This window comes from Perna viridis, chromosome 9 (assembly GCF_037379345.1).
Source record: "Perna viridis isolate PV_CMFRI_1.1 ecotype Kerala chromosome 9, ASM3737934v1, whole genome shotgun sequence".
Lineage (NCBI taxonomy): Eukaryota > Metazoa > Mollusca > Bivalvia > Mytilida > Mytilidae > Perna > Perna viridis.
Window position 1 is genome coordinate 8,254,943 of NC_142453.1, and position 17,542 is coordinate 8,272,484.

At 37.6% G+C, this 17,542-nt stretch overlaps 1 protein-coding gene and 1 long non-coding RNA gene across 3 annotated transcripts in view; one reads left to right on the forward strand and one right to left on the reverse strand.

Moving 5' to 3' along the window:
• The first annotated feature begins 455 nt into the window (after positions 1-455).
• LOC148606548 (uncharacterized) lies at positions 456-5,830 on the forward strand. Its single transcript, XM_088546618.1, has 2 exons — positions 456-712; positions 2,809-5,830. The coding sequence occupies exons 1-2, from the start codon at positions 595-597 to the stop codon at positions 3,051-3,053; spliced, it is 363 nt and encodes a 120-aa protein (XP_088402744.1). The 5' UTR covers positions 456-594; the 3' UTR covers positions 3,054-5,830.
• Positions 5,831-6,784: 954 nt separating this feature from the next.
• Positions 6,785-17,542, reverse strand: part of LOC148606549 (uncharacterized) — a 56,794-nt gene continuing 46,036 nt past the window's right edge. For both annotated transcript variants that reach the window (XR_015915067.1, XR_015915068.1), the window contains exon 4: positions 6,785-9,036. This is a non-coding gene — a long non-coding RNA (uncharacterized LOC148606549). The remainder of the gene's footprint in view (positions 9,037-17,542) is intronic.

A 17,542-nucleotide genomic window follows, 5' to 3' on the forward strand; every position in this document is an offset into this window, starting at 1 on the left:
TCCTTGTCTTCAGTTTGTATATGTAATATAAGTTATCTACGTTAGTATCCGTAGATATGGAGATTTTAAATCCCTGAAGTACGTTAGCACATCCTGAGGCGAAGCCAAAGGGTGTACGGTAGTACTGAAGGATTTTCAACACAACATGTAACGCAAATGTGACGTTTTTTGCAAGTATTGGTATTAATAAATATTAATAAATAGGCATTTTTGTCCACTTTGGCTTGTCATACACATGTAGATGTATAGATGGAATTGTTTAAACTTTCTCAACAATGTACAGTTCATTATTTATTTTAATGTTTAATGAATGGTCTTTTGTAAACATTATAGTAAAAGACTTGCCGACCGGGCTGCCAGAATATGATAAATTTTATTTCGAGTAACTCAAAGACTGCAAAACATACATTATTTGTTAACAACAGATGTTTGATAATTTTTATAGTATGTTCCTTTTAGATAGCTTTCATCATTTTCATAGTTAAACCGTATATCTAACAAGCGTCAAATACTCGTACCCTCTTTCCAATCCCATTAACCTTTCTCAAAGCTTTGAATTTATCATATCGTTTACAGTCAAACATTAACAACAACATGTCTGCCATAGTATGCAGGTCAATGTTCGCAAACGCCGACAGACCATCCGGGAAAGAGGGACTTTTTTCAAAAGAAGAGGATGAGGGACACCATATAATCCACGAGAATAAAGAAGGTAATAATTATGTTGAGACAAACACACACATACATACACGCACCGCGAGCGTGCGAAAAAAAAAAACAACCAACAAACAAAAGCACAAGCAAACACACAATCCAGTTTTTAGTGAGTTGCTCATTTACTTTTGTTGCTTTGTACGTATTAATTTTGGTTGTTTATTTCTTTGTTGTGTGTGTCTGTTTTCCATATCTGGTCTTTGCCCCTGAATTATATCATTTTTGTTCCCGCTAGAATTTTGGTGCCCAGATTACTCTCCCGTTGCACAGGAGAAAAAGCTAGTACACACAGTTCGGAAGAATCTATCCGGACTTTGTCCGATTCCATTCTAAAATTATAGCAAAACTGGTTTGTTCTTAGCTCCTCTCTTCGCGTCGAAAGTCGTGATTGTAAAAGTTTCTTTACTTCTAATGATTCTAACTAATCTGGTAGATGAAACTACTTAGATCCGTGTAACACTACATTGCCGGCAAAGAATCAAATGTCTTTAAACAGTTTCTGCTTCCGGGGTTATCTTTAGTGTAGCGGAAAAGGCTGCGTAAATCCGACCAAGTCTAACGTTTACATAGACACAACGGCATTGACCTAACCACAGTAACGTCAGAAACGTTACTTAGAACATCTGGTTACCTATGACGTATTACGGTGTTCAGTAATATAAGTGCATTGAATTTTTTTTGCATTTAAAATTAAAAGATATGGTAATATTTGAAATTATCACAGGGGAAACCTTGTATGGAAAATTTTGGAAAAGTAAAATTGTTCTATTCATTTTTTCCCAATTTAAAAGTTCAGATTCTTGCAAAATAGGCACCTTAAAACCAGACAGCTAATGATAGGAGGGACAGGGTACGGAAACATTCTGAATACTATCATGCATTTAGGTATCGTATATGTTACATCCGCTTCACCATAAGTGCCAGGAGATCTAAAGATTTGGGTAAAGGGGGGGGGGGGTCCAGGCTACTACTTGCTATTTACACGAAATACTAGCATTCACAAACAGAAATTAGGTGGGTTCCGACCCCTTCCTCCCGGACCCGCCACTAATTGCTTAAAGTTATTCTGCAACTAGACATTCTAATATACAAATATCGGGTGTTGAGAAAAAAACAAACAATGAACAAACGAACGAACAAACATTGCTGTATTTGAATCATAGCGTTGTAGGATTGAGATTTCCATGTTCGTCCGGTATCATGTCATATTGCGTCGAGGATAGCTGTATTAGACCAAGGCAATGCCTAAGATCAAAACCGCTATTTTAAGCCCAAAATAATTTTTTTGCAATGGACATAATACAAGACCGATATCTAAAAAAAAACAGATTTTATGGCGCCTTCATTGCATGTGTAAAAACAGAAAAAACTATCATGAAAAATACACTACTGGGTGTAAATATAATGCTTGAATTTCCAATTTCAAAATGTACAGTAACAACTATACATCCTTCTATAATTCTTGGGTATGTCAAAACTCTCAAAACAATCAGCTGTTTTGTTGAACAACGGAAGCTAAAGACACCGGAAGTGAAAAACCTGTATTGTGCCAGATTTTTTGTATTGGGACTGACCGTATTAATTGAATTTGTATGTCCATATTTATCTAGTTATTTTGGGGAAAATATTGTATACATATTTTAAACAGCAGGTTAATGAATTTACAAAATATCGTATGTTTTCTATTTACCTTTTCATGTTGAGAAACAGAAAATAGCTACCCATTTGAGCGTTCTTCTTGGTACTTCACGTTCAAGATATTGCATAAAATGATTTATCACCCGTTTCCAGCATATATTTTACATTATTCTTCACCAAACAGTTGCAGGATTAAAAAAATACATGTACTTAATCGAAAAAAACAAGTATTTGCACGTAGTTTCGAAATAGTCAGATCGTGGAGTTTACTGATTGTTTACTGTATCAATAAAACCAACTAAATTTAAATTTTGGATTTGCATAATTATATCGGGTTAAATTTGTGTACGAAATAGCGCACCTGAATGTAACTGTACAAAGTATTTATAGAACAAACAATAAGCGCTGAATCGCGACTCTCTAAAGGCTGTGTAACATGTATTAATTTATTTTCAGATACAGTAACAAATGGAGACAAGTTTACCTTATTTCTTAAATGCGTGGTAAATTGTTTAAAGTCAAGAAAAGAAATCAAGCTATTATGGGACGAAGGCTGGTCCTTCGTCCGAAACAAAAAAGCTCAAAGAAGAGCTAAAAAGCTCAAAAAGAAAAACAGACCATATAAATGGTATGAAGATGACGATGAAAAATTTTTTGCCCAATTCAAAGTTGACAGTGAGGACGAAGAAGATTGGGACTAAATTACCCCCCCCCCCCAATATTCTTCGTCCCATTTTAAAAAAATATATATATCTAAGACCTGATTATTTCCGCTTGTTTTGTTTTATTATCTTTAATTTATTCATATTCACGTATTTTCGCTTGACCTTAATTATATGAATCATCCTTGAAAACCAAGATACGTCTACACCATCTACCTATTTGGCTATCATCCACGATAAAGTACGTAGTCAACAGAGCCAAACGATTTTTGAGGATGTAAAAGAAAGCGTTACAACAATAAACTAAAGTGTTCTTCATACAAAAACTCCATTTTAATACATTACTAACGAAGCATAAAGTGATTTGCAGAACAGGATACAACCCTCTGGCGCACTGTGAAAAGTCGTAAGGTTGTAAGTCCCTGGCGTAGATGGAATAAACTCGTAAACTTGGCCTGCTGCAAATCAGACCTTGCACATTGTAATTTAAAAGGAGTTGATTAAAATGACCTTAATGTTATTTTGCTAGTTTCTTTTAGACCTGTAAAAAAGCACGGAATGTATATTTACAATATATACTTAGTCACTGTCTGAATTATACTTTTTATTTTGGCGTCGAGAAGATAACGTTGATTTGAATTTGCGATCAATACAGCGCAAGTTTAATGTCAAATCGCCATTTTTTGCGGTAAAGGCGTTTTCTTTCGATAAAAAATATAGGATGGGATATAGCAAAACTAAGCTTCACTGATGTCACAGTTTTTATATACCAATCGGCTTGAAAGTTTTGTAAATGTTAATAGAGGCAATCGTTTGTGTTAATGTTGTAGTATGAGAGCAATAGAAGATGAATACCACTTTGTATTTGTTTGTCCTGCTTTTTTTATTTTTACGTACTGAATTTTTGCCAAAATTTGATCCTCTATGGTCTAATATACATAAGTTTTACAGACGGATTCAAGCTTCAAACATATCTCTGTTAAACTTTGTAACTATCTTCAGTCTGCTCGGAATACTAAAACTCATTTAATTTCATGTGTAGTTACATCAATTGGATAATATTGTTTGTTCTTTGTGTGTTTCCTGTAACCATATTTTTGTTCATTTTGTTGCAATGGCATGAATATGCTTTGTCATCGTCATCATCTAAAATGCGGTATCCCGAATGTGTATGTGTTACCACTTATTTTTTCACTTTAACAGATGTATTTTCAATTTGATATGCCTAATAAAATGATATACATGTACCTTACATGTGATAAATGAGATAAGAATCATTTGGAGAGGGGATTTTAACACTTATTTTTTTTTCAATACAAGTAAAATTATCAAGCATAACGTGATTTGCAGAACAGGATACAACCCTCTGGCGCGCTGTGAAAAGTCGTAAGGTTGTAAGTCCCTGGCGTAGATGGAATAAGCTCGTAAACTTGGCCTGCTGCATATCAGACCTTGCATATTAGACTTTTTATTTTTTATTTATTTGGTATAACCTTAAAACTTCTGTATCTTTTTGTACGTTGTTTTGAACAGCCAAGGTATAAATAGTGTAAGATTGTATATCAATAATACATACACAAAAACTGTCTGTATATAATTTTCTTATTTGAATATACATGTAGCTTCACCAACTTGTTCCGGAAGTGAAGCCTATTTTGTGAAAAATTGTAGAACTGTTTCTATTAGAGATATATGTTTCATTCGAAAATCATATTTTTGCGGTATGAAGACAATAAGGGTTCACTGGCTTGACAAGAACTAGGTTTCGGGGTGTAATCCGAGTAATATTTTCTTTCAAATGAAAGTCAATATTTTACCGATCCTTGGGTCAATTATGATAATGAACAGAAACCCAGATTCACTTGAACCGATGAAGAATTGTATCAACGCCTGACACTTTCCGCCGTTTCAAATCTCATTCGCAAATCATTTTTTGTCAAGTCTGTGAAGTAAGGTAAATATAAAGCTAAAATCCAAATACTGTCATTTTTTTCTAAAATATAAATGTTATATATATTTTTGACAATATAATCTGTATGTATAGTGACAGTTTCTCAATAGGGACAATATTGTAAAAGTATTAATTTTCGTGGTTGCTAATTTTCGGGTTTTCTGTAAAGTGAGTGTATTCGCGGGTATCAATTTTCTTGATTTGAACAAAATGATTATAACATTATTTTATGTTTAAAATTAATTTTGATTGAACTATTTTTCGCGACTTTTCTGCCCAATCCCCGCAAAAATAGCGAAAACTAGTACAGCGCAAATATTAGTACATTTACAGTATTACACATGTATTCTGTTATTTTCCAATAAAGATTAACAAACTTGTGTACTTAATAATTAAGCAAGTATTTCAGTTTTCGGTATACCAAAATGATATATGCTATCATTACTTATTTTTCTGGTACAGATGCACTTTATTTGATATTACATTAAGTTTTACAAGTGACATAAACAATAATTTCCGAAAAAAAACGAAAAGGGGTATTTTTCAGGTCTAACGGTTTAACAAAACAATAATTTCATATGAGTTTGAGCATAGATTTGCAGAACAGGATACAACCCTCTGGCGCGCTGTGAAAGTCGTAAGGTTGCAAGTCCCTGGCGTAGATGGAATAAGCTCGTAAACTTGGCCTGCTGCAAATTACGCCTTGCATATTGTATTTAATTTTTAAATCACTATTTAACAATGAATCACTGGGTTTTGTTTTTATCTTTATGGCATTTGGAAACTGTATAATTTAATAGACTTAATACTGTATCATTGTATTGCTTTGTTTTATTTAAATTAAACACAAAATCTATTGAGTATATGATATTGACTTCTCACTAACTTGGCCCACAGCCAGGAATTCTCCTCTCTAAGTGGTACACCAAAAACATGCTGATTTCTATACTCATTAACTGCTTTACATATTCAATACGCTTCCAAAGGGAGCGTAAATGGCTGTATTATCAACTGGGTCATGTATACTTATGGGCAGAAAAGGCATCAATATCCGGTTTGTGCATGTAAATTCGGGAACTTAAAAACAGTATAATGGCAGCTTCATTTTCGTACATTTCGAAAAATGTGATTGAGAACAGAACAAGTCTCAGTAGCGTCTACGATTAAGTTCAAAACATATTTTTTCCAAGATATGGATTGTCATTTCATTTTTTATCTCTAATAGGAAAATATAATGTGTTTCAGTCTTAAATATGGGTTCAGCTATAAAAAAAGCAACTCAAAAGTATCAATCATATGCAAAGATAGCAAAATTAATACCAGATAAATATAAAAACTAAGAAATCTGTCCCAAAATTAGATTTTTTGACCAAAATACAAAAAATCAGAATTATAGGTGCTGGATGGTAAATCTTTTGGTACTTGGCTTATATGGCATGAAATGTGTAAATAAAATATTTAATGATGCTTTAATGGTGTTTTACATTAGAAACCTGACAAAAATATCAAATTTTACAGTTTTCACAGTGTACAGACTTTCACCACATTCTTTCCATGACAACAAAATTTCAATATTTTAAGCAGTATCTCAATCAAAATGGTCATTTTGGTTAACATTAACACTCAACATGTACTTTACAGCACTATTTGCTAATAGATAGCCTGAATAAATGAAATAAAGGGAAATCTATACCTGCTATGAGACAAAAATTAAAGGTAAAATTTGAAAAATTGACCAACACACCAACTAAAACTGAAAATTTGAAAATTTATTACAAACATGCATTCCTAGATCTGCATTTTAAGTAACATTATACTATTACAAAGTTTAGTCCTAACTATCAAGAATTGGGACTAAAATCTTCAATTTCATATAAGAGGGTACTGGCTGTCAAATTGCAACATTATGGGAACAAACTTGTTTAGCTTACCAGCAGATAAAAAATAGACTTAGCATACACAATGACTAATAAATCTACATATTGCCAGCCTGCAAAGAGATTTTAGGCAGAAATTGACACTTTAAAACCTAAACTTGAGAAAAATACCCCAAAATTTGAAATATGACCCACAATTTATGAAATTTCAACAAACTTGCATATTATGAGGCTACTAACCAAAACAAGAAGACAAAATGACAAGAATGGTCTGTTTAGTATCCCTTAGATGTCAAACACTTAAACTTTCCCCAAAAAGATGAAAATTAAGTACTTTTATTTTTTTTGCCATATTCCTTTATAGGTGTCATACCACTATTTTTGGTCTCCATTAGTTTCTATGTTGAACTCAGCTTTTTATAAGGCTCAAAATTTTTTTTTACATTAGTACTGATGGTGCTAGAGGGGAATCATTATGATGGTCACCCTTTACCTTAACTCTCATAAAAATATCAACATACCTTATGTGCCTTCTAAGAAAGAACTTTAAAGTGAAAGTAGACAGATGCAGAAATCACTACTTTCGTTTTGAAATTGAGCCATATCAAGCTAAGGGGCCTAGAGTTTCTGTTCAGAATTGTTTTACAGTACACTGATTAACAAAAATGAAGTTTTAAGAGTATTGCTGATTCATTCAGCTTTCAGATGACACCAAGTTTGTATACCTCTACTAAACAAGGAGAATGATAGGGTGCAATATTTGGACTACTTCGTGTCATCTACTTTCCTGTATATTCAGGCTACTGGTTTCCGAAATAGTGGTATTACACCTTCAGACCACGACAATCGAGCCAATAATCGTGACTTGCGCAATAGCGTATATCTGTTTTTGAACTAGTTTATAAACATAAACATGGTGTTTGTTTTAAAGGAACAAGTGTGGACACAGAATGGTATTGCCCGAGGGGCAAGTATGGACGCAGATTGGTATTGCCCGAGGGGCAAATTTGAACATACATACGTTGTCTTGAACGTGTTTGCATTGTCTAGAAAACTCGTCCATTTATTGATATTAATAATTGAATTATGCACACGTTGATAAATATCTATTAAAATATGTTATTAAACATCTGAATGGGGAACAAATTCCACAAGGGCGTGCCATAACCTAAAGACAAGTCATATACATGTACAAAATTACAATGCTTCTCCCTTGAAGGTGTACTTGCATAGATGTGTTGAAATTGCTATGTCATGTTAAGGATTGACCATTTCACTTTATGTAGGTTAGCTGGGTAAAATACTGGACACTCATTTTTTGTAGATTAACAGAAACCTACATTGTGGTATCTGTCAGTTTCACGGATGCCCTTATTTTACAATGGTAGGACCATAAACTCAAAATTAAATAGGAGCATTCTATTAGTAGTTAGTAAAAAGTGAATATGGACGATGACACGGACGCCGCTGTCAGCACCATGCCAGAATAAAATTGCAATGTTTTGCGTTGACACTATTATATTAAATACATACATATATAGACAAATTCGGGGTTTTGGCATGCTCCATTTTCAATTCCCTAAAAGCCTGCCAATTACTCTTTCTTAGGACCAACTTAGAAGTGTGTAATTTGCTTAGAATTTACATCTATAAGGTCTTTGTTCTTACAATGGTCCTACTTAAACAGTTATCTAGCAAAAGAGAATATGGCAAAATTTACCACTTACAATCATGTACTCAACAGAAAACATTCGAAATTCTTATGAAACAAAATTACAATACCGGTATATAAAGAAAATTAAGGCTAAATCCATCGATTTATCTGGCTCACAGATAACAATTCAAAATCAATATTTCAACTATATCTTGTATCAAACAGTTTTAATCAACTTCTAAATAGTCATATACATTTGTAGCTTGATAAAATGTTTCCTTGGACACAAACTGTATACTATAGTACTTGTTTGCAGCTGTATAAAATATATCCAGAGCACGTACTGCCAGTATCATTTGGTTTCAGAACCAACATAACGTGTATGTACATTCAGAACTTCAAAACACTATCATTAACTTTTTCTTTAGAATCTCAATTTAATATTTAACTTATTTTTTTATTTGCGTAGTATTAATGTTTTGATACTAAATAAAGCTCTTATCCTTTTAACAGAAAAGCGATATATCCATATTTGTCTATCTGCAAATAAAAGAGAAAGAGTAGACATTTACTTTCATACTTTACAAAAATTATCAAAAAATGATTTTTTAACATACATGTAGTTGTATATCAATCCATGCATTTGTTGGTTGAGTGTATGGTGTTACTCTAGATCTATTCCCTACTTCCGGAGCTCGGGTTGCAGCCATATTTTATCCTGTTTTTGCAGAGTTACCCCCCGTAAGAGCAGGTATAATTTCGAAGTCTCTCTCATCGACGTTCGAATACGGGTGCAGACAATGTTTTGTTTGTTTGTTGGGGTTTAACGTCCGAGCAGCAATATTTCAGCTATATTCAGACGATGCACATGAAATTGATAAATGAACATGAAATGATGATGAAAAGAAAGAGGGATGGGACACAAGGACAATGGGGTCGACAAATTTAGATTGCCACTGGAAAGAGGGAGAGGTGGGTAGGGTCGGGCAATTTAGCCTCCTGTGGCGGAGCTCTATGGTTCTTACTCCGGGAGAATACCACAGTAGGGTTCTTTAACATGCGAGGAACGTGGCATCTTTCCCAACACGGGGCACCACTATGGTTTGCAGTCAGGTTTTCCGTATTATAGCCTGACAACCCCAGCCAGGGGTACCCCGTTCAACCACCTGGGGCACACATCCCAGTTGCTCTGTGGGCAGAGCGTCCTAGCCCCCGGCTAGGTTTCTGAGCTCTATTTAGTCGCCTTATACGACAAGCTTAGCGCTGCTGCAGGCCTATTCTTTTAACACCCGGACCTGCACTGGGCTGATTTGTTGTGACATGCATCATTAATTTGATCCTCTATCCTACATATTAACATCTAAATGAACTGTCCCGTACTACCATACATCGTGTACTAATTTACAGCCCTAGATTAATCCTACCAGGAGGAATGACCCGGCCAGCGAAAGCTATATTTTTATATAGCTTAGCTGGCCGAGTGGTCTAGGGCGCTGGACTTTGTGCAGGCGGTGTTGCCATAGATGTCACAGCAGTACGAGTTCGAGTCCCGCGGAGGGAACGACCAAAAATTTGCATCGCAAATTTGACAGTTTAACATTGTTGGAAATTTTTCAGACCTTTCTATACGTTTATATATCTTCCCTGTATCAATTTGATCCGATGGAGCAGTGTAGCAAATAGAGTCGTCACATACTGTTTGTTTGTTGGGGTTTAACGTCCGAGCACCAATATTTCAGCTATATTCAGACAATATAATGATAAAATGAACATGAAATGAAAACAAATAGGATGGGTCACATGGATAATAGGGTCGACAAATTTTGATTGCCACTGGAAAAAGGGGGGTGGGTAAGGTAGGGCAATTTAGCCTCCTGTGGCGGAGCGCAAAGGTTCCTACTCCTATCAAATACCACAGCAGGGTTCTTTAACGTGCGAGGAACGTGGCATCTTTCCCAACACGGTGCACCACTATGGTTTGCGGTCAGGTTTTCCGTATTATAGCCTGACAACCCCAGCATGTAACACGCCAGGGATACTCCATTCCACCACCTGGGGCACACATCCCAGTTGCTCTGTAGGCAGAGCGTCCTAGCCCCCGGCTAGGTTTCTGAGCACTATTTAGTTGCCTTATACGACAAGCTTAGCGCTGCTGCAGGCCTATTCTTTTATCACCCGGACCTGCACGGGGGGTTTTCCAGATGGACGGAACGTTACCAGAAGTCCACATCTCGTTCATTAACGCAAGAAGTGTATGTAGAGATGGATCAGGAAGATGTTTCAAAAGTTGATGGTGAATATTATCTAGCCCACTAGCTGTATCGTGGGCTTTAGCCAGTGACGATTTTAGTTCCTCTATAGAAAATTGAGAGTTGTAGGATTCAGCATTATTTGACTTGAAGTTTAATTTTGTCTTTTCTGCAGATGATTTAATTTTTTGAAAATCCGGTTTTTAGTTAGTTGAGGATGAATGTTTAGCGAAAGTTTCGGCTAACTTATTTGCAATATCTTTTTTCGGTGGTTAGAGTGGTACTACCAACTTTAAGGTGTTTTACTGAAGAATTCGAATTTTTTCCTTTTACTTTTCGAATAAAATTCCATACTTTATTGAGGGGAGTGTGAGATTTTATACTAGAAACAAAATTTCTCTAAGAGGTTCGTCTGACTTGTTTACATGTACGTCGAGCTTTTGTACGAAATATTCGGAAGTTTGACAGATTTGCTGGTGTAGGATTTTTGTCAAACCGGCGATGGGCCTTGTTGTGTTCTTCGATCGCTTTGTCGCACTCATCAGTAAACCATGGTTTACTAGGCCTTTCTTGATTTGTTGAGGTTTTAGGTATTGTTTTATTAGCAATTGATGTCAGTCTTTCATTAAATAATAAAATGGGATCTTCAACATCCTTCATCGTTTCTAATCGTAATTCTTCAAGACAGTGGGCTTCAAATGAAGCCCAATCTGCTTTCTCAAGTTTAAAACGAGGTTGACGTTCTTCTGTTTTGGAGGATAAATGCTCCAAAATAATTGGAAAGTGATCACTCCCGCACAAGTCATCATGAACTCGCCATGTAAACTCTGAAAGAACGAGAGGATCACAAATGCTTAAATCAATAGAAGAATACGATCCATTGCCTGAATGAAGGAACGTTGAAGATCCGTCATTAAATATGCACAAATCTTCTTGCTGTAGCAGCTCCTTAACTTTTTTACCTTTATCATTCGTATGATTACTTCCCCATAAAGGATTATGAGCATTAAAGTCACCCAAAATAATAAATGGTTTGGGCAACTGTTTAACCAAATCAACTAATTTATTTCTGCACAAAATTGAATTTGGGGAAATGTAAATGGAACAAACGGTTATGGTTTTATCAAGGGATAACCGAACGGCCACTGCTTGTAGATCGGTAGTTAAAGGAACTGAACTATGTATTACTCTGTCCCTAATCAAAATGGTAGATCCACCCGCAGCTCGTTCATTTGCCTCAGCAAATGTACTTTACATTGTATATCCCTTTACGGAAATTTGATCCGTTTCTTTTAAATGAGTCTCCTGTAGACATAATGCAACTGGTAAAATAGACTGAACAAGAAGAGTTAATTCCAAAATATTAGCCTTTAATCCTCGACAATTCCATTGAAGTAATTTGGCCATTTTTTATGGGTGACGAATGGGGGATATTTTCTCTGACTTGGATCCGCGACCACGACTCGATGACCTTCTAGTACGAGTGCCACCATTAAGGTCAATTCGAATTGACTGAGCACGCTGCTCCTTGTATTTTTTCATGGCAACAGGATCTGTTTGGTCTATCTGATCAAGGTCGGGACCCAGCCAGTTTTCACCTGGACAAAGTCCATGATCTGTTGTTTCCATGTCAGACTCGGAATCCGAGTCCGACACCACAGGCGACACAATCTGTCGCCCAGACTTAGATTACTCCAAGTACTCCACACGGAAAATCCCCAACTTTTTTGGGGTTGGATATTTTTCTGTTGAGAAGATTTGCAAGACGAAGATGATGACTGTTGTGATGATGGAGATGATTTTGAAGATGATCCGGAATTTTGGGATGACTGAGTCTGGGAACATTGGTGAGATTTTATAGCTCTGGCCTTTTTAATTTCCTCTAAACATTTTTTGGATGGTTTCATTATTTTGGTGGATACCTCAGTGGGCAGTTTGGTAAGACCATTGATATCCTCTTTCCAACTCATGATCGTCTGCACCTCAACAGTCGAGGACAGACAAACACGCTTTGCAACACTAGCATATGATGTTTTGCCAGATGCAAGAAAATTGTTGGAAAGGGACCACTTCTGGCGAGCTTCACTATATGAAATTTTGTTTTCAGTTTTTAGCTTTAAAATATCTTTTTCTTTTTTATAAAGAGGGCAATCTTTAGATGATGACATGCGAGCTTCCTCACAGTTTCTGCATTTCAGATCTTTTTTGCAGTCGATTCCCTCGTGTCCTTCTTCAGAGCATCGGAAACAAAACAGTTTTCCTCTACTCTGGCCCTTTCCATGCCCAAACTTCTGGCATTTAAAACACCGAAGTGGGTTAGGAATATACAGACTGACAGCTGTTCTGTATGGACCAATGTAGACATGAGATGGCACTGAAGTGGAACTAAATGTTAACAGGATTGTTCTCATTGGTGTGGTTGCATCTGCACGCCGAGAAGTAAACCTTTTCACCGACTTAACGCCGTGTGATTTCAGTTCCTCACAGATCTCTTCATCAGTCAAGGCGTCGAGGTCTCGACCTCGGTATTTAAGGACACCCTGTGACTGATCTAGTGACTTGTGTGCAGATAAAACCACATCAAGGTCACCAATCCTGGTTAATTTTAACAAATTTAATGATTGGCCAGGTCTGAGGCATTCAATTAAAATTCCTGATCTTATTTTCTTTGTATCTTTAACATCACCAGCTACACCCTTGATAGTTTTCTGTATTAAAAAAGGAAAAAGGTCATTAACATTTTTGTCTTTATCTTTTGCAGAAATTACAATAAATCTTGGCCAGTTTTAATCACTTTCGTCAGAAAAAATTGCAGACATCCCTTTTTCGTTTTTTTTTTAATAAGAAACATTGGACTCCCCGTTGTTTTTTGTCGCCATGTTAAGTTTTTATAAGTTTCATCGTCTCTGTTCCCCACCCGCCACCGAGTGCTAACACGGGCGATGCTAGGACTCTACGGATTTCCAGCAGATAGCATCAGGGATTCCAGAGACGACATACTCGAACAGAGTGTATCGTATCTATCAATGGCGCATAGACAGCGTACTACTCGATTGACCCATGAGCCACCGCCTTCTTCATTTGTCATTTGTAAGCTTTTGAAAATCTTTGAAACATTGGATTAAACAAAATGCCATCAGTAAAGCAGGTGGACAAATGAAGGGCATGGCGTGACCAGCCGATTGATCGAACCGGGTCCATCCGATCCGCCGTTTAGATGACCCAAGAGCCGAGTGGCATATACAGCCGTATCCTCGATCATCCAGCCATCGATGACACGGGGGTTACGTCACGACTGGAGTCTAGATACGACCTTCATCCACTAGGACCTCCTCGCCCACCAATAACTCACGGCAAACAAGTAGGTGAACCCACTTTCTATTTTAAACACCGGGCCCACGGTCGATATTCGGATCGCTTTAGTCTGGCCTCTAACCTTTGACATTTCCAGCATGGGTAACCCTACCAGGAGAAAAAAACTCCAGCTGGCATAGCTCTTACGATCACTGAGGCACGCAAGCCCCCCTACCACGACAAGGATAGCGATCCACAGGGGGGGCGACAAACTTTGATTGCCACTGGAAATATACTATTCTTTTGACACCCGGACCTGCACGGGGCGCAACGCTGGAAAGAGGGGCTTTTTTTCAAAAGAAGAGGATGAGGGACACCATATAGTCCACGAGAATAAAGAAGGTAATAATTATGTTGAGACGAATACACACATACATACACACGCGAGCGTGCGTGCGAAAAAAAAACAAAAACAAAATAAAAAACGGAAGCTTTGTTTGTTGGGGTTTAACGTCCGAGCAGCAATATTTCAGCTATATTCAGACGATGAACATGAAATTGATGATAATATGAACATGAAATGATGATGAAATGAAAAAGGAATGGGACACAAGGACAATGGGGTTGACAAATTTTGATTGCCACTGGAAATAGGGAGAGGTGGGTAGAGTCGGGCAATTTAGCCTCCTGTGGCGGAGCGCAAAGGTTCCTACTCCTATCGAATACCACAGCAGGGTTCTTTAACGTGCGAGGAACGTGGCATCTTACCCAACACGGTGCACCACTATGGTTTGCGGTCAGGTTTTCCGTATTAAAGCCTGACAACCCCAGCATGTAACACGCCAGGGGTACCCCATTCCACCACCTGGGGCACACATCCCAGTTGCTCTTTGGGCAGAGCGTCCTAGCCCCCAGCTAGGGTTCTGAGCACTATTTAGTCGCCTTTTACGACAAGCTTAGCGCTGCTGCAGGCCTATTCTTTTAACAACCGGACCTGCACGGGGACACTGCAGATTAAAATTACCTTAATGTTATTTCGCTAGTTTCTTTTAGACTTGTAAAAAAGCACAGAATGTATATTTATAATATATACTTAGTCACTGTCTGTTTTGTTTGTTGGGGTTTAACGTCCGAGCAGCAATATTTCAGCTATATTCAGACAATGAACATGAAATTGTTGATAAAATGAACATGAAATGATGATGAAATGAAAAAGGGATGGGACACAAGGACAATGGGGTCGACAAATTTTGATTGCCACTGGAAATAGGGAAAGGTGGGTAGGGTCGGGCAATTTAGCCTCCTGTGGCAGAGCCCTATGGTTCCTACTCCAGGAAAATACTACAGTAGGGTTCTTTAACGTGCGAGGAACGTGGCATATTTCCCAATACGGTGCACCACTATGGTTTGCGGTCAGGTTTTCCGTATTATAGCCTGACAACCCCAGCATGTAACACGCCAGGGGTACCCCATTCCACCACCTGGGGCACACATCCCAGTTGCTCTGTGCGCAGAGCGCCCTAGCCCCCAGCTAGGGTTCTGAGCACTATTTAGTCGCCTTTTAGCAGCTTAGCGCTGCTGCAGGCCTATTCTTGTACACCCGGACCTGCACGGGGCCCTTGCAAAACAGACACCTTAAAACCAGACAGCTGATGCTAGGAGGGGCAGGGGACGGAGATATTCTGAATACTTTCATGCATTTAGGTATCGGATATGTTACACCCCTTCACCATAAGTGCCAAGAGATCTGGCGATCGCCAGATCTCACGTGGCTTTTGGCGTTCACCAGATCTCACGTGAGATTTGATATTGTTATGTAACCATGGAGACATAACAAGATTCTGATAGGCTGACAGATCTATAAAATGAGGAGCGGAAGCGGAACAGGTCAGTCCGACGAAGACTTTTCAACGGAGGGGTACGGCAAGCCATTGCCCATCGGGGCAGTTTACTAATCTGGCCCACACTTAACCGCATGTGCAATCTCCACTATCACAAGAGGTTAGGGTTAGGTTAAGGCTTAGGATTAGCGTTCGATGAGAGAATATGCCCAATAGTCTATCACAGGCTCATCGAACTTGGCCCGTGGCAGCATTTTTGGGCAATTTAATGCCTTTAATCACAGATACATACAATTAAAAAGGAAGTTTAATGAGAAATTATACAAACACAAATTCTATGTACATAAATTAAAAAAACTGTTTACAATTATACAATGTTAAAAAGTCAAAATGTTTATCTCCAGTCCTCATCACGAAATCCATTTACATCCACAATGTGAAATCTTCTTAAGAATGCTTCATCTTGAGGTGGTGAATCATTTGAAGTTATGAAGAAGGTACCACGAAGTCTGTACCTTTGATTGTTGCCATGTTTAAGTTCTACAGATGCAGAATAACCATCTGTGAGTCTCTGAACTAACACCTGATGTTTGTCAAAGTCAACTGCACGAAATTCATCCCACACTATGTCTTTCTCACCATTATATCCTTGAAACGGAAAGTTACTATTAGGATTGAACATGTAAAACGGTATGGATGCTATGGCCATGACTGAGCTGGTCTTGAATGTTCCTGGTGGTCCATGGATGTAAATTCCTCTTTTAGATTTCTCCTTAGTGAGTTCCACGAGCTTGTTGGCGAGTCCTGGATCATGCGATTTCTTGATCTCTTGTGGAGTTCTCGGCCGACCAGTACGCGTGGTGTTTGTTGATGGTATCCTTTCTATAATTAACAGGTATACAGTTATAATGATAGTTGTCAATGTGTAGGAATTCATTTAACTCTACAGTATTGTTTTGCTTCCAGTGAATGTGGAGCTTATCTAAGTCAACGTTCATGACTACTGGATATTTGTCCTCCTTGGTTATGTACTTGATTGTTTTGTCAATATTTCTACATGCCTGAACATTTGCAACCTTTTTGATAAGTTGTTTGATCATTGCTTTGACTTTTAACAACTTCATCTTTTCCTTAGTTTCAATGTACTTATGATAGTGAGGAGTACCTATCTTGTCTAAACCCCATTCTTGTGCTAATACTGCTGATTGCATCCAATCTACTGACCTTAATCTTTGAAAGACCTTGTACTTGTTGTTCATCTTTGTGCAAGGATTACGACTCTTCTTAATGGTGATGAAGAAGTTCTTTGTCTTACGAATGGTTTTCTTTGAATTCTTCCCACGACTCTTCCCTTTATCTGATCTAGACTTTGTGCGCTTCTGACCTTTGTCTGATCTCACTTTAGAGTTCTTACTTCTGACTTTAGTTTGCTTACCTCTGACTTTGTCTTTGTCAGATCTTTCCTTTCTTGGCTTCTTAGCTGGAGCCTGTTGAAGTACATCCATCAGATCTACTGACTGTGTCCTCTTTCTCTTCTTTGGTGAGCAAAACTCTGGATTCCTGATCACCTGTGATTGTCCATTGTCGTCAATGGCTAGGATCCATTGATCATCATCACTGTCAAAGAGAAACTCCATCTCCTTCACCTTATCTTTACGGATC